This window comes from Cannabis sativa, chromosome 4, assembly GCF_029168945.1.
Source record: "Cannabis sativa cultivar Pink pepper isolate KNU-18-1 chromosome 4, ASM2916894v1, whole genome shotgun sequence".
NCBI lineage: Eukaryota > Viridiplantae > Streptophyta > Magnoliopsida > Rosales > Cannabaceae > Cannabis > Cannabis sativa.
In genome coordinates this window covers 42190268-42212590 of record NC_083604.1, presented here as the reverse complement: position 1 = coordinate 42212590, position 22323 = coordinate 42190268, and the positions used below count along the sequence as shown (strand labels likewise).

The following is a 22323-nucleotide window of genomic DNA, read 5'->3' as shown; positions in this document are numbered from 1 at the left end:
GGGGTCAAGTGTTTTAAGGAATAAATACATTGTAGGGTGTAACGGTAATCTAATCCCTTTACAGTGTAGATCATTCATATAGAGGATCATTGATCAAATTAGGATTATAACAATGGATAACTAATGATGTGTCTATATGGTTGAACATATAGAGCATTCTATATACTGAGAGTGCAATTCTAAGTTCTATGCGTGGATTCAACGAAGAATTAATAAGTTAGTGAATTTTAGTGCTAAATTCTTGATCTACTTATTGGAAGCTCGGTTATATAGACCCATGGTCCCCGCACTAGTTGAGATAATATTGCTTGTAAGACTCATATAATTGGTTTTGATTAATCAATTATAATTCTCAAATTAGACTATGTCTATTTGTGAATTTTTCACTAAGTAAGGGCGAAATTGTAAAGAAAGAGTTTTAGGGGCATATTTGTTAATTATGATACTTTGTATGGTTCAATTAATAAATATGATAAATGACAATATTATTTAATAATTATTTATAGTTATTAAATAGTTAGAATTGGCATTTAAATGGTTGAATTAGAAAATTGGCATTTTTGAGAAAATCAGATGCAGAAAAGATAAAACTGCAAAATTGCAAAAAGTGAGGCCCAAATCCACTATGTAGGGCCGACCACTTTTGTAGGGTTTTTTCCTCTGATATTTTCATTATTTTAATGCCTAATAATTCAAACCTAACCCTAGTGGAATGCTATAAATAGATAGTGAAGGCGTCAGGAAAATTACACTTTTTTCTGACACTTTCTGAATCAGAAAAACTTGAGCCTTCTCTCTCCCTATCTTTGGCCGAACCCACTCTCTCTTTCTTCTTCCTTAAATTTCAAAATTCTTAGTGTATGAGTAGTGCCCACACACAACAAGTGATACCTCAATCATAGTGAGGAAGATCGTGAAGAAAGATCATCATCAAAGGAGTTTCAGCATCAAAGATTCAGAGAAAGAGATCCACGTTCAGATATTTATAATGCTCTGTTACAGAAAGGAATCAAGGGCTAGATATCTGAACGGAAGGAGTCATTTAATTCCGCTGCACCCAATGTAAGGTTTCTTAAACTTTATATGTGTTTAATTTATCGTTTTAGAAAGTTCTTATTTAGGATGTTAATCAACATATTTGTGAGTAGATCTAAGATCCTGGTAAAATAATTTCCAACAATTCCTTGAATCAACAGTAAGAGGTCTCAAATATGTTTTCCTATGCATTAGACCAAACACCTGCTGTTGAGTGGGAGAAATGAGTAGGTATCAAATTATTCCAGGAAAAGAACATTGGAAGACAATCAAGTGAATCTTAAGATCAAGAACAGGAACTATATGTTAGTCGATAAGGGTGTATTTAATACTCTTAGACTACACCTAATCAGATTTCTAGACTTGCCTTAGTGCTAGAAAGTCTGCTGATGAGATGGTGATTTCTAGACTTGCCTTAGTGCTAGAAAGTCTGCTGAAGTCTCTAAGTCTACCAGAGAGACTGAATGTTAAAGTTGCAGGAAAGATGCTTATTCAGTCTAAGGAATGTTCTATATATTTTTAGCATTGTTCCAACATTTATTAACTACTAGTGTTACTTCCTGACTAACGCGAAAGTAGTTGCCAAAAGGTAAAGAATCCAGTATCCCTAAAGAAATAGACATATAGAGAGGAATTTCACAATATGAAGGATTTTGTGATTAAGGAAATGTAATGGTGGAGAAGGTTGTATTGAATACAACCTGTCATATCCTATTACGGAGAGAATAGTACATACAACACTTAATCTGGATATAAAGGTGTTGAGATTATTTGAAATGCACTTTTTGTTTTATATTAGTGCAAGTGGGAGTTTGTTGGTGTTGGGTTTTATGCCCTAAATAAAACTCATTTCAATATAATCAAACTTACTTATTAATATAGATCAGAAATAACATTTAATGTTGCATGGTTCACATGATTTATTTCATGATTATATGTACATAATGTATAAATTCATCTGAAACCCTTTTCACATACTTGATCCTGTTTATTGTGCTGTCAACACATTGGAAAGTAAACATGACTATGTGAATAAAGTTTCCTAGATTTATCAAACATGGGGTTTTACTGATATGATAATCTACAGCAGAGTTTACTTGCATTTGGAGAAGTGCTATGTTCTTTCCAGAGCATTGGTTAAAGTAAAGCTTAGGTTGGATGCATGGAGTATGCATCGGAAGGGACTGATATTGAACTTTGATTTAGATTTATTAAACTTAGCGTAATATCTATTCAAGTCAATATCGCCTAGTTGATCCTAGATCAAATGATCTTAATCCTGTTATGATTAGGCTCGATCTCGAGAGGCTATTCGTCTTCTTTGATTTGTTAGTTAATCCTACTTTTGGGTCAGGGTGACACGTACATTTCGGGAACACGGTAGTGCAATTGAGTGGGAGCGCTATCACAAACATGGAATCTATAGCTTCTATCTGGCAAATAGTAAGTAAAGGATGATATCCTTCGAGCTTGACCAAACGAAAATAAATGGTGGAGATCTCATTTCACATAAGCTGAAATATCATTTATATGGGGTTAAGTGTTTTAAGGATTAAATACATTGTAGGGTGTAACGGTAATCTAATCCCTTTACAGTGTAGATCATTCATATAGAGGATCATTGATCAAATTAGGATTATAACAATTAATAACTAATGATGTGTCTATATGGTGGAACATATAGAGCATTCTATATACTGAGAGTGCAATTCTAAGTTCTATGCATGGATTCAATGAAGAATTAATAAGTTAGTGAATTTTAGTAATAAATTCTTGATCTACTTATTGGAAGCTCGGTTATATAGACCCATGGTCCCCGCACTAGTTGAGATAATATTGCTTGTAAGACTCATATAATTGGTTTTGATTAATCAATTATAATTCTTAAATTAGACTATGTCTATTTGTGAATTTTTCACTAAATAAGGGCGAAATTGTAAAGAAAGAGTTTTTAGGGGCATATTTGTTAATTATGATACTTTGTATGGTTCAATTAATAAATATGATAAATGACAATGTTATTTAATAATTATTTATAGTTATTAAATAGTTAGAATTGGCATTTAAATGGTTGAATTAGAAAATTGGCGTTTTTGAGAAAATCAGATGCAGAAAAGATAAAACTGCAAAATTGCAAAAAGTGAGGCCCAAATCCACTAAGCATGGCCGGCCACTTTTGTAGGGAATTTAAACTGATATTTTCATTATTTTAATGCCAAATAATTCAAACCTAACCCTAGTAGAATGCTATAAATAGATAGTAAAGGCTTCAGGAAAATTACACTTCTGATTTAGAAAAAACTGAGCCTTCTCTCTCCCTATCTTTGGTCGAACCCACTCTCTCTCTTCTTCCTTAAATTTCGAAATTCTTAGTGTATGAGTAGTGTCCACACACAGCAAGTGATACCTCAACCATAGTGAGGAAGATCGTGAAGAAAGACTTTCAGCAAGAAGGAGTTTCAGCATCAATGATTCAGAGAAAGAGATCCAGGTTCAGATATTAATAATGCTCTGCTACAGAAAGGAATCAAGGGCTAGATATCTGAAGGGAAGGAGTCATTATATTCCGCTGCACCCAATGTAAGGTTTCCTAAACTTTATATGTGTTTATTTCATCGTTTTAGAAAGTTCATATTTAGGGTGTTAATCAACATACTTGTGAGTAGATATAAGATCCTGGTAAAATAATTTCCAACAGTTGGGTTTGGTGCCCTAAATAAAACTCATTTCAATATAATCAGATTTCCTTATTAATAAAGATCAGAAATCATTTTATGTTGCATGGTTCACATGATTTATTTCATGATTCTAAATTCTTTTAGGTCCAGAACATATGTTTTGTTCATTATTATAGTGTTGTCAGCACAGTGGAATATAATCATGATTATATGTTCAAAAGTTTAATTCACTGATTTGTCAGTTCATTGGATCTAGACTGGCATGATAATCAGCGATACGTATGCTTACACCTTGGATAAGTGTTATGTCCTTTCCAGGGCATTGGCAAAGTTTACCAATATCGGATGTATGGAGTATACATTGGAAGGGACCGATATTGAACTTGGATTAGATATGATAAATTTACCGTAATATCTATTCAATTCAATATCACCTAGTTGATCCTAAATCAAATGATCTTAATCGTGACATGATTAGGTTCAATCTCAAGAGTGTTATTTGTGTTCTTTGATTTGTTAAAGCCTACTTTTTGGTCAGGGTGATACGTACATTTTGGGAACACGATAGTACTATTGAGTGGGAGCGCTAAACTTAGATATGGAATCTATAGCTTCTATAGGTATTTAGAAGTGAAACGATGATTTCCTTTGAGCTTGACTGAATAGAGATAAATGATTGAGATCTCATTTTAGTGATTATATTATTTCACTAAAATATCATTTATAGGTGGTCAAGTGTTTTAAGGATAAACTACATTGAAAGGGTATAACGGTAATTTTATCCCTATGCAATGTAGATCATCTATAGGGGATCATTGATTATTGGGATTATAACAATGGATAATTAATAGCGTATCTATATCGTGGAACATATAGAGCGTTCTATATGACTGAGAGTGCAATTCCAAGTTCTATGAGTGGATGCAATGAGGAATTAATAAGTTAGTGGATTTACTGGGTAAATTCTAGATCAGCTTATTGGAAGCTCGGTTATATAGGCCCATGGTCCCCATACTAGTTGAGACCATACTGCTTGTAAGACTCAGTTAATTGGTTTTAGTTAATCAATTATATATCTAAAATTAGACTATGTCTAGTTTATGAATTTTCACTAAGCAAGGGCTTGAATGTGAAGAAAAGATATTCTAGGTCTTATTTATTAATTAAGAGACTTTATTAAGTCTAATTAATAAATATATTAAATGATAATATTATTTAATAATTAATTTTTAGTTATTAAATAATAGGAATTGGCATTTAAGTGGTTAAAATTAGAAAATTGGCGTTTTTTTGAGAAAATAAGATGGGAAAATGACAAAATGGCAAAATTGCAAAGTGGGGCCCATTATCCAACCCATGGCCGGCCACTATGCATGGATTTTACCATTTATTTTTCTAATATTTTAAGGCTAATGAAATCTAACCTAAACCTAGGTGGTTACCTATAAATAGATAGTGATGGCTCACACTTAAAGATAATGAAATTTCTTGCCTTCAGGAAAAATTGAGCCATCTTTCCTATACCATAGCCGAACCACCTTTTCTCTCTTTTCTTCTTCAAATTTTCATACCTTGAGTGATAGAGTGAGTGCCCATACACATCAAGTGGTATCATAATCATAGTGTGTAAGACTGTGAAGAATCCAATCAACAAGAAGGAGAATCGGGCTCAAGAAGGAGAGAAAGAGATCCAGGTTCAAATCTTGATAATGCTCTGCTACAGAAAGGAATCAAGGGCTAGAGATCTGAACGGAAGGAGTCATTTAATTCCGCTGCACCCACTGTAAGGTTTCTCAAACTTTATATGTGTTTATTTCATTGTTTTTGAAATTCATATTAGGATGTTAATGAAACATACTTGTTAGTAAATCTAGATCCTGGTAAAATAATTCCAACAGCTAGAACCACTTCCTTGGAGATTCAGCAAGATTGCATAGCTATGGGACCTAAGCTCAACCTTAATCAGTAGGTTCATCTCTTAAAACCTTTCTCTCTCAAAGAAGTCAGAACTGCGATGTTTAGTATTCCTAATACTAAATCTCCAGGCCGTGATGGATTTAGTTTGGGGGTATTTTAAGTCGGTTTGGCCTGAGGTGTCTCTCTTATTCCAAAGACTGATTGTCCTTCTAAAGTTGTTGACTACCGTCCTATTGCCTGCTGCACAACATTATACAAATGTGTTTCGAAGCTGATGTGTTCTCGGCTGGCTAATGATCTCCCGAATTTAGTGAGTCAAAACCAGGGTGCTTTTGTCAAGGGTCGTTCTATTGCCTACAATATTCTAATTCTTCAGGATATCTTGAAGAATTATAAAAGGAAGAGCTGCTCCCCAAGATGCACCATAAAAATTGATATTAGTAAAGCTTACGAGACGGACAATTGGGATTTTCTTGAGAAGCTTCTGGTGGCCTATTGTTTTCCTGCCAAGTTTGTCAAGTGGATCATGAACTATGTGAGAAATACTTCTTACTCTCTGCTCTTGAATGGTAGATTCCAAGGGACTTTTAAGGGTAAGCAGGGGCTAAGACAAGGGGATCCCATATCCTCACTTCTCTTTTTCTTGTCATGGAGTATTTGTCTCGAATAATCCAAAAGGCGGCTAGAGATAAGAGTTTCAGGTATCATCCCTTATGTAAAAAAATTAAACTCACTAATGTTTGTTTTGTGGATGACTTAGTTATTTTTTGCAAAGAGAATGAGGAGTCAATTCCTGCAATCAAGGATGTGCTAGATGAATTTAGCAAGACTTTGGGTCTTTCTATTAATTTTATGAAATCTCAAGTCTTTTTAGGTGGTGTTACTCAGCTGATTTCTCTTGCCCAGAAGATAAATCTTTCTATAGGAGAGTTCCCTCTAAAGTATTTAGGGATCCCCCTCAGACCAACAAAATAGAGACTTGAGGATTGTGGTTCTATTTTGAAGAAAATGAAGCTTATGCTCCACTCTTGGGCTAATAAGCACTTATCCTATGCTGGCCGAATTCAATTAATCCAATCTACTGTGATTGGATTAAGGAATTATTGGATGAGAGTCTTTCTTCTACCTCAAAGTGTGATAAAAGAGATTGAGAAGTTATGTCGAGGCTTCCTTTGGGGTTTGAAAGAAAATCGAACAAGAGTTCACTTGATAAGTTGGGAGAGAGTTTGTCTTCCTAAAGCTTTTGGTGGTCTTGGGTTTAAGGATGGTACTAAGTGGAACAAAGATTCGTTAGCAAGATTCATTTGGGACTTGATATAAAAAAAAAAAACTTGCTTTGAGTTATGTGGATAAACTTGGTTTATCTCAAAGGAAGTGATTTCTAGTCTTATAACTTGAGGATGGACACGAGTTGGTACTGGAGAAAGCTTTGTAGGCATCGTACAACTTACAACCAAGCTGATATAATAGCGGCTGGCACAGTGGGGAAAAGTTTAAAGTTGTTAAATTGTATCACAATATGCTGCACCAGGTTGCTAAACCGGCTGCTGGTGCAATCTAGTGTGGGTTGAACATGCCGAAGCATGCATTTCAGCTTTGGCAAGCTGCTCAGTCTAGGTTACTCATGAGGGATATGTTGTGCCGTTTGAACATACTTGTCCCCAATAAGAATTGTGTGGCTGAAACCGAGAGCCACCAACATGTTCTTTTCTGCTGCAACTTGTCTAAACAAGTGCTGAAAGCTCTCTTTCAATGGTTGGGGTTTGAAGGCTGGTCCAATAACTTTGCTAGCTAGAATACTTGGTTGTGCAACACCAGGTCGAACATCATTGATAGAATTAGAGTTCTTTTGTTGGCTGCCACGATTTATCACATATGGAGAAACTGAAATAATTGCTTGTTTTCTCTTTATTCTAATAATGTCAATTGTATAGTGAACAAAATTAAAAATGATGTGAAATATAGGCTCTTCTTGATTAAAGATAGGAAAGGGTCAAGAGAGGAGAAGAACTTAAATGGTGTTTGCTTTGATGTAATGTAATGGGAATAGTAATTGTAATATGAATGGTAATGTAATGGAATAAGAATTGTAATAGGAATGGTATTATGATGTTTGGTTTAACTCTGTAATATACATTGTAATCAAATAAATAAGTTGTATATTGACAAAAATACCCTTAGTTTTATTATTTTTAATATTTAAATTTTTTAAAAAATAATAATAAAAAAGGGAAAAAGAGATAGTTTCTAACAATATAATCATCATTACATTGCTTTTATGATGTAATGGGGATTACAATACATAGTGTAATGACCATTACAATGTAAAGCCATTACAAAGGTTTAAAAATGAAAGCAAACAATGTAATGGTAATAATGATTCCATTACAATTTCTATTACACTAAACCAAACATGGCATTACTTCAAAGATTGATTTGTAATTATAAGGAGTCTGTTCTTGTTGCTTCTTTTTGGAGAAGTGTATTGACTTTGTATTTGTTAGGTTGATTGATGAAGTTCTCTTCTTTGATCAATTTAAAAAAAAAAAAAAATCACACAGTAAGTGTAATTCCCTCAAAAATAAACGGAATTTAAATTTTTAAGCCAAGACCCAACACAATAACATTAAAAGCCCACAATATAATTAAATTGATGAAATATGCAAGGGACATGAAAAGTCTCAACCGTTGGAAAAAATCTTATTTATTTATTTTTTAAAATTACATTTAGAATTTTTTTATTTGAATAGTTTTACTTATACGTGTCTCAAACTTGCTCAATCAATTTGACACTGCATCTAGACAAAAGGTGAACTTTTCTAAGTCTACTGTGTTCTTCAGTCCTAATACGTGTCCTGCAACTCGTGTCCAAATTTGTGATATTCTCCATATGCCTGAAGCCTCTGAAGGAAGCCTCTATCTGGGACTTCCAAAAATTATTGGGAGAAATAAAAATATTGTACTAGGATTTCTGAAGACCAAGGTAATAGCAAGAATTAATAGTTGGAATGGTAAACTTCTTTCTCGTGCCGGCAAAGAAATCCTCTTGAAAACTGTTGTCCAATCGCTCCCACATATGCTATGAGTGTTTTCCTCCTTCCACTTGGCACATATAATGAAATTGAAAAACTTATGGCCCGATTTTGGTGGAAGACATCTTCTAGTAAAGGGAAAGGTATTATTTGGAGGTCTTGGGATCGTATGGCTGCTCATAAATACGATGGTGGCATGGGTTTTTGGCACTTGCATGATTTCAACATTGCCATGCTCGCTAAACAAGGTTGGCGTCTACTTTGCAATCCAGATACTCTTGTTGGAAAAGTCTATAAAGCTAGATACTTTTCGTACTCTTATTTCTTGTCAGCGGAGCTAGGAAGTAACCCAAGCTTTGTCTGTAGGTATTTGGACTACCCAATCTCTACTCCGTTTGGGTGTCAGAAGAATAATCGGAACAGGGGACACAGTAAGCATACTAAACCACCCGTGGCTACCTGTACTGGATAATCCATATGTTTCAACAATACACCCTGGGTTAATGAACCAACATGTTAGCTCCCTTTTTCATGTGCACAGCCGCTCTTGGGACTATGACCTTGTACGAGATACGTTCAATAATTGAGATTCTGATATTATTTTGGGCATCCCACTAAGCTCAAATGTCTCCATTGATACATGGTCTTGGGAGGGGGAAAGAACAGGCGAGTTCTCGGTCAAAAGTGCTTATAACATGCTCCAACAACAAAAGCGTACCGAAGAGATGGTTGAAAACTCAGACTTCTGGCGGCAACTATGGCAATTGAAGGTTCCCCCAAAAGTCAAAAACTTTTTGTGGAGAGCCGTTACAGGTACATGACCAACTTGTGTCCAACTAGTGATTAAGCATGTCGATCTTTCAGTCACTTTCCCTGTTTGTAATCTACAACATGAAACCATTAGCCATGTCCTCATCTCTTGCCCATTTGCATTTGATTGCTTGAGCCAATGTGCAACTCCAGTAGTTTTTGATCCTGGCGGATCTTTCGGTAATTGGTTGGAGACCATCTTTAAGCAAGCTGAAGCTGATATGATTTGTCTTATTGCCATGTATAGCTGGGCAATCCGGAAGGCTAGGAACAAGGTTGTTTGGAAAAAGAAACAATCCTCTGTTAATGACGTGCTTACTTCTGCACAAGTAGCTCTTGATCACTGGAATAAAGCTCAGGATAAAATTTCGTTGTCATCAATCTGTCTGGAAAACATCGGTGATGGCGCTGAGTCATGGACTAAACCTGTAGAAAACACTATCAAGATTAATGTAGATGCATCACTCTTTGATAGCGACAATAAGTATGGTTTCGGAATTGTTGCCCGAAACTATCTTGGTCACCTTGTTGCAGCACGGGTCGGTTGCCATCACTACAAGAAATGTCACTTTTACTAGCACAGTCGCTACTGCGCTGGTAAAAATTACTTTTACCAGCACATTTTGCAAACTGCGCTGGCAAAGAGGTCAAAGTTTTACCAGCGTACTTTTGCAGTGGCTAAAATCTAACTTTTACCAGCGCATTTACGCACTGGGAAAAGTCATTTTTGCCAACGCTTTTCATTTTATGCTGGCCAAAGGTTTAATACCAACATTGATTTGCCAAGCCCCTTTTGCCAACACATCACAAGTAAATTCTATTTTACCAGCGCAATACTAACTTTTGCCAGCACAAAAATATGCTGGCAAAAGTGATATTTCTTGTAGTGCATGGTGGAAGATATGCAGCTGAAGTCATCGAAGCCATGGGGATTAAAGAAGCTCTCAGTTGGGTAAAGACCAATAATTGGCAACATGTTCAGATCGAGACGGAAAATCTTGTTTCAGTACAAGCTATTCGAAGCAACCAAGCAATGAAGTCCACTTTCGGCCTTTTAATAAAAGACTGCCAACTTTTGTTATCTACCCTCCCAAATGTTAATTTATTTTTCATTAGACGATCAGTAAACCGAGTAGAACATTATGTTGCTAGACATTCTCGGTATCAATCTGATCGTAGTGTTTCTGATATTTCTATTTCTGGTGAACTCTTACATTTTTTGTATTCAAAATGTTAATTTATTCAATGAAGTTGATATTTCATCTACAAAAATATTTATTAAATTTTTTTTAGAAAACGGTCCCATTTTTGAAATTTCGCCTTAGGCCCGTAATAGGTTTGAGATGGCCCTGGTGATGCCTACACTCATATTTTGTTTTCTCGAGTCATTGTTCCATACATACATTGCTTGTTAATTTTCATATAGCTCTTGCCAAGCACAATTGATATTAATTTGATGGGAAAACTTGAGAAAAAGCGGTAGAAAGCAATAAAACAAAAGGAATAAAAATATCATAATTCTAAAAAGTAGCTGGTAAATCAGTCTTTCTTTTTCACAGTTACTTTGGATCTTTGCTCTTGTCAAAGAGAAAGGTAAATATTCACTAACAATGTTCCAATTCTGAAAAAGAGAAAAATATATTAATAATGTAGAAAAGATTAATGCTTAAACTCCGAACAAAAGTTTGTACTACCGTTATTAAAGGATCATACGACGTGTCGTTTAACCGGAAACCCCAACAAATATGATAAACTCAGGCTCTGGCCTATATAAGGAAGAATTGTTCCTTTTATTAGTTAGCTAGCTATATGATATGACTGCGACTGTGACTGTGAGTATGAGTCAGCCATCATGGACCCACTTTTTGTCGTTTTCTCAAAATGGGGGAGAGTTAAGTGGGACCCATATAAGTTGATGATCTCCTCTTTCTCTCTGTCTCTTTCTATAAGCTCCTCTTCTAATAAGAACGCTTCGTTTCTTTCTCTCATACCCATTTGAATGAAAATTGGCACTGAAAAACTGAGAGATGGGTTATTTTTAGAATAAAAGACTAATGCTATTGATGTTGAATTGGCCATTTGGGATGGTGGGACCCACAAGCTGCTATCAACACGTGGTGGTGTTCAGATTAATGACGTGGCCCAATCACACACGGTTTGGTTGTTGAACAACGGGGTTTTGACTGCTCGGTCACCGACAGCTTGTCTGGTCTGTCACGGTTACTCTAGCTTAACCCTTTACTTTGAATTAAGGCAGGTTGCTTACTGTTTTCTCAACCTAATTTTCACTGTTTATAAAAGCCTTAGCCTAACAATCTCATCTTCTTCTTTTTGGTTTGTGGAAGGAACGTTTTCATTGGAAAAATACTATTTTGAAACAGAAAAAGAGTTGAAAATGAAAAACATAAAGGAGAGAGAAGAGGAAGAAAAAAAAAAACACCACACGTGCACAAACTAAGAAAGAAGCAATAATTTTGAAGTAAGTAGGGCCCACCATGCTTATTATTTTTCCTTAAAATAAAAGTTTATTTCTTACAATAATAAATGCAAAGATTGGACCTTGAAGTTTGGGGGGATTGAACTTGAATAGGATAAGAAAAAATAATAAAATAAAATAAAAAGAATCATTAGATCATAATTCAAAGGAGTTTTAATTAAGTGAGTACTAATTAAGTTTAAATGATTAAAAGGTTGTGAGTTGTTGTGTTTGGTTAGAGAGAGAAATAAAATGAAAAGAAATTGTGTGTGTGTGTGGTTTGTGGGTCTCACTTTCTCTTTGGTCTTTCTTTGTATGAAATGCAAAGTACAAATTGGAAATGAGAATGAAAATCAATGCCACGAGGGGAAGAGTGATTATTAAGAAGAGGATTGACCCTACAAAATTATTAATATTTTAGAGAGAAAGAGAGCTAGATGGACCAAGTCACAAGTGTTTAGCTAGCTAAGCTTTATTTTCAATAATAGTAAACTAAAGCAAGGGCTGGAGGGAGGCCACTGGCTGGCCCAGCTCAGCCCAAAACTCAAACAGAGATAACATTTACAGATGGATAAATATGCTATTTTATGCTCTTCAGTCTATCCTAAGTTCTCTCCTTTTTTTTAAAAAAAAAAAAATAATAGCTCCTAATTTCCTTTCCACATTTGTTATCATGAGATTTTTTGACCTGTTTCGTTTGTTTCTTCCTCAACAATGAAAAGAAATTAAATCATTTCAAAAGGGTATTTCTCTTTCCCTATACTGGACTCAAAATTTGATGTTATTAATATAAAGGCTATAAATTGTATAATCTAATCTACGGAATTATTTCTTTTTTTTTTTTTGCCTCTCTCTCTTAAATTTGGCGCTTTTTAGAATATAGATAATTATATCAAAGGGAAGGTGACAAAAACAAAAATAATATATTTTTTTTTTTGATGAATATAAACATACAAAAATAATCTGAAGTCCTTAATATTGATTCCTTTGTGTGATTAAATAAAATAAAAGATCTAGGGAGCATATCAAACAATTTCCTATTGCTGGCAAATATAAGGGGGGAAAAAAAAAAAGCGGGCTAGCTAGTATAGGTCATTATTTTTTTATAATATAAATATATATGGTCAAAATTGCTGTTGTAATATTGTGCCAAAGGTTTTAAAGAATTTCTTTATTTTTATTATCTTCACTATTCCAGGCCACGCTTAAAATGAAACAACAAATCTTTAAGATTTCAAAATCCTTGTGAAGACAAGTAAAATAGGGGTTCGCCTCATAATATGCACCAAACATTATCACAATTCACTTGACTATTCAAATTATGCAAAATATTTAGTATAAATTGTAAGTATTAATTAATAAAAATTGATTAAAAAAGAAAACCGTTCTAAAATCAAGCTAACACCTTAATTGAAACATGAGTAATGTCCAATATATAGGGCTTTAAACCATGAGGAAGAAAGGTTGGAATTGATATATATGATAATTATATCTTATTAATAAGTTGGCGATGTTTGTAAGATTTGAGATAATATTTAATTAACATAAATTAAGGAGCAAAATATGCAAGTTTTTGAAAGTCAATAATAATGTACAAAATGATGTTCACAATCTCTTGTTCACCTATATATTAGGCTTAGAAAGGTCAGACCAAGACACTGAGATTGAAGACGTGGGACCAATAGCAGCTGTATTTTTGTACCAAACTTTTGGCTTTATAATCAGACAACATAATTTTTTTAACATATTCAAGTTTTTGTAGACATTTTTCATCAACAAATACTCACATCACTGTTTCATTTTATTACAAATAGTAAGAAACAATTATGCATACATTGAAATAGCTCTCTAATCCAATTCTCTGCCATAACCTTTCCACATGGGGAATCTTATTACAAAAGTAAGCAGTATGATTATATGATATTTAATATTTTATCCAAATGTTGAGCTATGAAAGGTGTACCTATTTTTACTTAATCAAAGCCACATAAGGAGACCTTCAATAGACAACACATAGACCTCACAGTAAGCTCCGTGTGTTAAGTTTTGAGAGCTACTCCTTAGAGGAATCTTGTGTATCAAAACTTTCTTGGAGGTAATGACTCCAAAGGTAGACTCAAAGGCACAAACACAGTTTGGAGTCTGCACCAGAGTGAGATCCACAAGTAATACTTTTCCATAGTACACGTTGTTAGAGACTCATTATGAGTCTGTTATTTATACACTTAAATTTAGTTATTTGTTAGCTTTTTGTGTTCTTGTTTTGGTTAGCTTATAACTAACTTATACTTGTATATACACTGAGCATCTTGCTCAAATCAATAATAGAATTCATTTCAGCTCATTCTCTCTTTCTCTATGTTACATTCTATTACTCTCACAAAGCTCTGCTCAATTTTTTTTATCACTAGTGTTATACTCGAAATTCAGCTGGCACTTCAGAGGATGACACGTGTCAATTTTGGAGAATACGAATCAACGAATATGATGGCAATTATATTAAAAGATACTAAATAGAATAACTCATCAAATGCGGAGATTGATAGAGCATATTCATAACTTGCTGACTGTATAGTTATAAGCGAGACCAAAATGTACAAACTATTAACTAATGTATTGATGAAAAATCATTTCGCATCTGAAGACACAAAGATGACATTAATAATGCATAACGAGGCATCAACCTCGTTATATATAAAAAGATATTGACGAGATGTGTTGGCAGTCAAAACACTTGGCGTATGTTATGGTGAGAATTTTCCACTTAAAAATTCGAGACCAGGCTCCCATAAAAATGACATGTGGACTCACTCTCCTCGAGGAGGGTTGAGATGTCAAAAGGAGACCTCTTGAGTGTGAACCTCGCCTGAACCAGACTCAGCGGGATGATGTGACCTTGACAGAGTCTAGTCACATTCCTATAACTCGCACGAAGCAGGATCGAAGATCGAGTTTAAGACTCGCACATACCGAGATATATGCGAGGACTATAAAGGTCTTCCTGCAAAGTAGTAAAGATCGATTCTCTACTCAGCGAGTTGGTCTGGATGACCCAACGTTCTAGATAACTCGATAAGGATTCACGTGTCCTAAGTTATCGACCTATTACAGGATATTCGTATATGCAACTCAAACAGGACGCAGACATCTTAAACTCGATTAGTCTTGTACGCATCTTTAGCCAGCGAGCTTATGCGAGAATATGAACAGACAACTCGCACCATGAAAGTCGCATACGTTGCTGTAGTTAGTGAATTGGGCCGAAACTGTTCTTCATTTATTATGTTTACATTTTTATTTAAATTAATTGTTATATTCAATGTACAAAAGGATTGATAATTAAATCAATCTTTGTGTAATCAAAGGACACTTGTTTTGTATATAAAGGAGTGATCCAACATGAAATGACAAGACAGAAAAACCTTGCAACAGTGGACTAAGCAGACCTTGATCTGACTGAACCACTATATTCTCTATGTATTATTTATATTTCCAGTACGTCTGTGTATCCATAATTTGAATACTCGCCATTTTGGGTAGAGTACTTGCATAATCCTGTTCATATTTTAAATATATTATTTTATTTGGTGTTGTCTAAATTCCACCAATATTATTTGGCGCCGTCTGTGGGAAAGAATTTTTTTTCATTAATTTTGGAGGAAAATCATAATGGCTGGAAAACCAGACAAATGGAGATAACAACACTGGATCTTTCAATGTCAGAACAATGAATCTTCCACTCTCAGGTAATGGAACAGCACCTGTCGACACCATCAATGGAGGAGTGGGACGTACCACCATTACTCCCCTCAACTTATTTCTTGAAACCATCGGTCATGTTAGAGAAACATCGACACCGACAGCCACTGTGGGACAATTCTCGCCTATTACACCAGCGGTGGTATCTGAGGGAATCATTCAACTGACTGTGGCCCAATATATGTCCCTACAAGAGCAAATACAGGCTTTGTAGGCTGAGGTCAACGGAAGAGTTAGGACCCGACGTCCTCCTCGAGTACCAAACACACATTCGAATAACCCTCAGGTTACAAACACTAAGCAAATAACTAATAATCGCTCTCGCAGAGAACAACAGACTGGACAGGAGGGGCTCGACTTGAACTAGCCTACATAAAGGGAGCAATAAGTCACACAAAACGCTAACCGCGAGGTGCCACAAGAGGAGGATCCCGAGCGATGCAACCCTCGAAGCAGAGCCCAACTGCGAAATGTGGTAAATAATGCTAAATCTTATTCTTCATCCTCACAAAGTCGTTCTCCTAGTGTGTATACCAGGTCAGCTCTATGGAGACACAACGAGGAGGGAGATATCATGTTCACAGGGGTGATCTTTGTGATCACCTCAACGCAATTTTTAGGGCACGATCTCAAATGCCCTAAAGCTACGATGAGCCCCGTGATCCCCAAGTGGGAGATCAAGGCACAAACAATAGCAATAACCCAACAAATGTTGTCAACCCGCCTAACGCACTAGCTACGACTACCGAGGTAGTAATTCCAGCTAACATAGTTATGATTATGACCGCACCAGCGACAACTAAAAACAACACCGTCATGCCTAGGGGTGTAGATCAGAGCATCTTGCTACGAGCGTTGAAAATAATCGAGCAGCAGAGAAAGCCCATTTACAAACTCCATGGGACTTCTCCTTTCACCAAAGAAGTGCGACAGGCTCGACTTCCCAAGGGATTTAGATTATCTGAATCGATAAAATATAAAGTTACTACTAATCCCATACATTATTTAGAAAAATTTAATACAATTATGGAAGTAGACCAAGTACCTCAGTTAGCGAAATGTCGCATCCTAGCGGCAACCTTGGAAGATAATGTTTACGATTGGTTCAGCCAGTTGCTTGAGGCGTCCATATCGACTTGGGAGACTTTCGTAGATTTATTCTTGACGCAATTCCAAGCCATGATGATGTACAAACCGCCTTATACAACCCTAGCTACCATCAAGCAGGAAGTCGATGAATCCTTATAGGATTATTTTAAGCGTTTAAATGCTGAAGTAACCAAGGTCGAGAAGGCCCCCGAGTCTTCATTGGTATGTATGTTAATTACAGGTGTCTTGCCAAGAACCAATTTTTGGAAGGTGTGCAAGCCCAAAGACCAGAATCGTTGGTAGAGTTCTTCGCCATGGCTGAGCCGCATAAGAGAATCAAGAATTCCTTGGCTGAACTAGAAAGGGTGAAATAGAAGCGCGAGTCATCCGTACTACGGTCACGATCTCGAAGTCCTAGAGGAAAGAACCCCAGAGGCAGCAAAGTCTAAAGCTTGCCAAGTCTCCTTCCAAGAAGGAAACATCTCCAAAGAGAAAAGGAGGACCACGCTTTGTCAATTACACTGAACTAGCGGTCCTTCACGATCATATTTACGCGATTGATGAGAAAAATGGAGTCTTCAGAAAGCCTCCGTAATTAGAGGAAATCACGACAAAAGAGATCCAAAAAAGTTTTGCAAGTACCATAAGGACATCGGTCATACCACTCTGGAATGGTGGTTCCTACTGGACAAAATCGAAGAATTGATCAGACGAGGAAAATTCGGTAAGTACAAGAAAAATAGAGAAACTCATCCCCAAGCAGATGAGAATGACGAGACAAACAATGTGAGTAGTTCACGAACTCCTCACATTATCTTAACTATTATTGGAGGCCCCATATTGGTGGAGATTCTAAAAAGTCACAAGAGCGATATGCCAAAGAAGCAAAAGAAAAACTGCTCACCAATGTAAATAACCTAAGTGAGCGATCGGAGAAGTTTTTCAAGAAGGAATGCGATGACATAACCTTCATGGAGAGTGATGCCAGATGGGTTCATCATCCACACGCTGACGCACTCGTGATCGTTGCAAATATTGGAGGAGATAATGTCCACGAAATTTTAGTGGACAATGGGAGTTCCATTAATCTTCTCCATTTCCAAGCTTTTAAGCAAATGGGGTTGCAGGAGAAGGATTTGCAACTTGTAACCTCGAGTATCTATGGGTTCACTAGAGATACAATTGCACTAAAAAGAATGATCAAGCTGCCAATCACTTTGGGAACCGCCCCTGTCACTGCCAAGTCAATGGCCAATTTTGCAGTAATCGACTAGTATTCCACATACAGCGTAGTGATAGGTCGCCCCATTTTGAAAGAAATGGAGATAATAACCTTAATCTATCATCTTACGATGAAATTCCCTACCCATACTGTTGGGTTTTATGCCCTAAATAAAACTCTATTTCAATGTAATCTATTTTATTCTACATCAATAAAGAAACAGAAGTATTTTTCATTCATTTGTGTATGTTTTGGTTCATCTTATCAATTGCTTGTCTATTTGATTTATAAATTCATCTGAAACCCTTTTCACATACTTGATCCTGTTTATTGTGTTGTCGATTTTGGAATTTATTTTACCAGGATCTTAGATCTACTCACAAGTATGTTGATTAACACCCTAAATATGAACTTTCTAAAACGATGAAATAAACACGTATAAAGTTTAGGAAACCTTACATTGAGTGCAGCGGAATTAAATGACTCCTTCCGTTCAGATATCTAGCCCTTGATTCCTTTCTGTAGCAGAGCATTATCAATATGTGAACCTGGATCTCTTTCTCTGAATCTTTGATGCTGAAAGTCTTTCTTCACGATCTTCCTCACTATGGTTGAGGTATCACTTGCTGTGTGTGGGCACTACTCTTACACTGAGAATTTCGAAATTTGAGAGGGAAGAAAGAGAGAGGGAGTGGTCGGCCAGATAGGGAGAGAGAAGGCTCAGGTTTTTCTGAATCAGAAGTGTCAGAAGAAAAGTGTAAAGTTCCTGAAGCCTTCACTATCTATTTATAGCATTCCACTAGGGTTAGGTTTGAATTATTTGGCATTAAAATAATGAAAATATCAGTTTAAATTGCCTACAAAAGTGGCCGGCCATGCTTAGTGGATTTGGGCCTCACTTTTTGCAATTTTGCAGTTTTACCTTTTCTACATCTGATTTTCTCAAAAATGCCAATTCTCTAATTCAACCATTTAAATGTCAATTCTAACTATTTAATAACTATAAGTAATTATTAAATAATATTGTCATTTATCATATTTATTAATTGAACCATATTAAGTATCATAATTAACAAATATGTCCCTAAAACTCTTTCCTTACAATTTCGCCCTAACTTAGTGAAAATTTCACAAATAGACATAGTCTAATTTGAGAATTATAATTGATTAATCAAAACCAATTATATGAGTCTTACAAGCAATATTATCTCAACTAGTGCGGGGACCATGGGTCTATATAACCGAGCTTCCAATAAGTAGATCAAGAATTTATTACTAAAATTCACTAACTTATTAATTCATCGTTGAATCCACGCATAGAACTTAGAATTGCACTCTCAGTATATAGAATGCTCTATATGTTCCACCATATAGACACATCATTAGTTATCCATTGTTATAATCCTAATTTGATCAATGATCCTCTATATGAATGATCTACACTGTAAAGGGATTAGATTACCGTTACACCTTACAATGTATTTTATCCTTAAAACACTTGACCCCGTATAAATGATATTTCAGCTTATATGAAATGAGTACTTCACCATTTATGTTCGTTTGGTCAAGCTCGAAGGAGATCATCCTTTGCTTACTATTCGCCAAATAGAAGCTATAGATTCCATGTTTATGCTAGCGCTCCCACTCAATTGCACTACCGTGTTCCCAAAATGTACGTATCACCCTGACCTAAAAGTAAGCTTAACTAACAAATCAAAGAACATGAATAGCCTCCTGAGATTGAGCCTAATCATAACAGGATTAAGATCATTTGATCTAGGATCAACTAGGCGATATTGACTTGAATAGATATTACGGTAAGTTTAATAAATTCAAGTCAAAGTTCAATATCGGTCCCTTCCGATGCATACTCCATGCATCCAACCTGAGCTTTTACTTTAACCAATGCTCTGGAAAGAACATAGCACTTCTCCAAATGCAAGTAAACTCTGTTGTAGATTATCATATCAGTAAAACCCTATGTCTGATAAATCTAGGAAACTTTATTCACATAGTCATGTTTACTTTCCAATGTGTTGACGGCACAATAAACGGGATCAAGTATGTGAAAAGGGTTTCAGATGAATTCATACATTATGTACATATAATCATGAAATAAATCATGTGAACCATGCAACATTAAATGTTATTTCTGATCTATTATTAATAAGTAAATCTGATTATATTGAAATGAGTTTTATTTAGGGCATAAAACCCAACAAACTCCCACTTGCACTAATATAAAACAAAAAAGTGCGTTTCAAATAATCCCAACACCTCGATATACAAATCAAGTGTAGTAGTAGTAAACTCCTCGTAATAGTATCTGAAAGGTTGAATTAACCACAACCTTTTCTCCACCATTACTCTTCCTTAATCACAAAATCATTGATAATGTGAAATTCCTCTCTATATGTCTACTCTTTTGGGATACTGGATTCTATACCTTTGGCAACTACTTTTTGGTTAATCAGGAAATTAACACTAGTAGTTAAGGCAATTTGGAATGGTACCAAAAATGTATAGAACTTTCCTTAGGCTGAATAAGTACCTGTAACGCCCTAAATAATTAGTCACGCTACCCAAAACTGATTATGAACCCTAATCCCCTAATCGGGATTACTAATTAAAATAGCGCAGAATTTAAACTTTTATATTAAACAGACTGAAAATAAAACTTGTAATATATTTAAACTTTTAAAAATAGTTGGGATCCCAAAAATATTTACAACTTATTACAAGTTCTTTCTTACTAGCCGACCTAAGCGGCAAAACAGAATACAAAAGTCAACACTGTTAGACCCATAACCCGCTTGGTCTGAAGTGGCGTGAACATGTACATTCTTCGTCTGCTCCTGAAACTCATGGCAAATCAGCTAATGCCTTACCCTTTCCTGCACAGTAGAGCACCCGTGAGCCAAGCCCAGCAAGACAGTATAAATCACAATAAATATAATATGCTCATTTACATATGTCTGTATAGCACAGACCTAATCACTATATCAACATGCCCATTTATGTCTACGTGGCGTAGACCTATGTGTTGCGCCCACACATCTAATTAAATCTACGTGACGTAGAACCACGTGTTGCTCTCACACGTCTAAATACATTAAGGCCTTAGAAGTGGTTCATCTCGGTTATGTGTACCGAGTCCAACCTGATTATGCCTTGAGCGCATAATCCTTAAATTTCATTTCAATTAACATGGCATGGCATTTATACACATATTTCACTAGGGTAATAACCCTAGGCTAACAAACCGTTCCTATTAGGGTAATAACCCTAATCCCGGTTACCATAACTCACATATATCATATTCAACATAAGCGCCACTGTGCATACTCTACGTGCAAACTACTGTCTTACCTGTTGTCCAGCTAAAGAAGGAGATTCCAAATCCCCGGGTGCTCCTGATCAGGTGGCTGTAATGCTAGTCACACGAATCCGGGATAATTCATACTTAGGGTTAACCCCTGACTTTTAACTCAATAAAAATCAAGCATGGCATTTACAATACAGATAATCACATAGAGCTCGAAAAGAGCTTTCCAACGGTATAAAGAACGTCCCAAACGGAGTCCCGAGTCAAAAGTTATGGCCAAAACAAAATCAGGAAAAAGATGGCTCTCTGCCAGGTTTTATGGCCGCGGCGACCATAGATCTGGCCGCGGCCACTGGGTTCGAAAAACCCAGAAAACCAGATTTTAAGGTCTAAACATGTCCACTTTACCATATATTCGAACCTTAACCAATCCATACCCAAAATTAACTTCTTACAGATAAAAATCATCACAACAGAGAGCTAAAACAACAATAACCCTCAAAATCCAAACTACACAATCAATTCTAAATCATGCATTGAACTAAGAAAACTCAAGCTCAAGAACTTGAGCTTCAACCCAATACTCACACCTAATTCCAGCAACAACCAGCCACAAGCAGCAAATAAATAAACAAATTCAAGCTTGAAAACACCCATGATTTATTCTCTAAACTTAATCCACACAAGTCAAGAGATTAAACACACAAACTCACAAGATCAAGCACCCTTTTCACAACACATGCATAATCAAAACCAAATAACCTAAACATGTTTCTACCACAACATTTCAGCAAGGGAAACATAATTTAAAACCAAGAAACTACCTCAAACACTTGCACAATTAAGCCTCAAGCCTTCAACACCTTTCTTTCAACCCACAAGCTTCAAATCAAGCTCCAACTTTCACAACTCAAGTTGAAATACATCAAGAGGGTAAGAGAGGGAGAGGTTCGGGTGAGAGAGAGAATACCAGAAAATAC

The 22323-nt window shown here is 35.8% G+C and overlaps 2 protein-coding genes across 2 annotated transcripts; both read left to right on the top strand.

Moving 5' to 3' along the window:
- The first annotated feature begins 5727 nt into the window (after positions 1 to 5727).
- LOC115713444 (uncharacterized) lies at positions 5728 to 6300 on the top strand. Its single transcript, XM_030641928.2, has 2 exons — positions 5728 to 5781; positions 5902 to 6300. Exons 1-2 carry the CDS (start codon positions 5728 to 5730, stop codon positions 6298 to 6300), a joined length of 453 nt encoding a protein of 150 aa, XP_030497788.2.
- A 3119-nt stretch (positions 6301 to 9419) lies between these two features.
- On the top strand, positions 9420 to 10050 carry LOC115713445 (uncharacterized). The gene is made up of 2 exons (XM_030641929.2): positions 9420 to 9475; positions 9567 to 10050. The coding sequence occupies exons 1-2, from the start codon at positions 9420 to 9422 to the stop codon at positions 10048 to 10050; spliced, it is 540 nt and encodes a 179-aa protein (XP_030497789.2).
- The last annotated feature ends 12273 nt before the right edge of the window (positions 10051 to 22323 follow it).

Bases quoted from the DNA above. Each gene is read 5' to 3' on its own strand.
- LOC115713444 (XM_030641928.2), top strand. From the start codon at position 5,728: ATGTTTAGTATTCCTAATACTAAATCTCCAGGCCGTGATGGATTTAGT. The intron at 5,782-5,901 runs GTATTTTAAGTC...TGTGTTTCGAAG, and splicing joins GTGATGGATTTAGTTTGGGG to CTGATGTGTTCTCGGCTGGC.
- LOC115713445 (XM_030641929.2), top strand. From the start codon at position 9,420: ATGGCAATTGAAGGTTCCCCCAAAAGTCAAAAACTTTTTGTGGAGAGC. The intron at 9,476-9,566 runs GTACATGACCAA...TGAAACCATTAG, and splicing joins TTTGTGGAGAGCCGTTACAG to CCATGTCCTCATCTCTTGCC.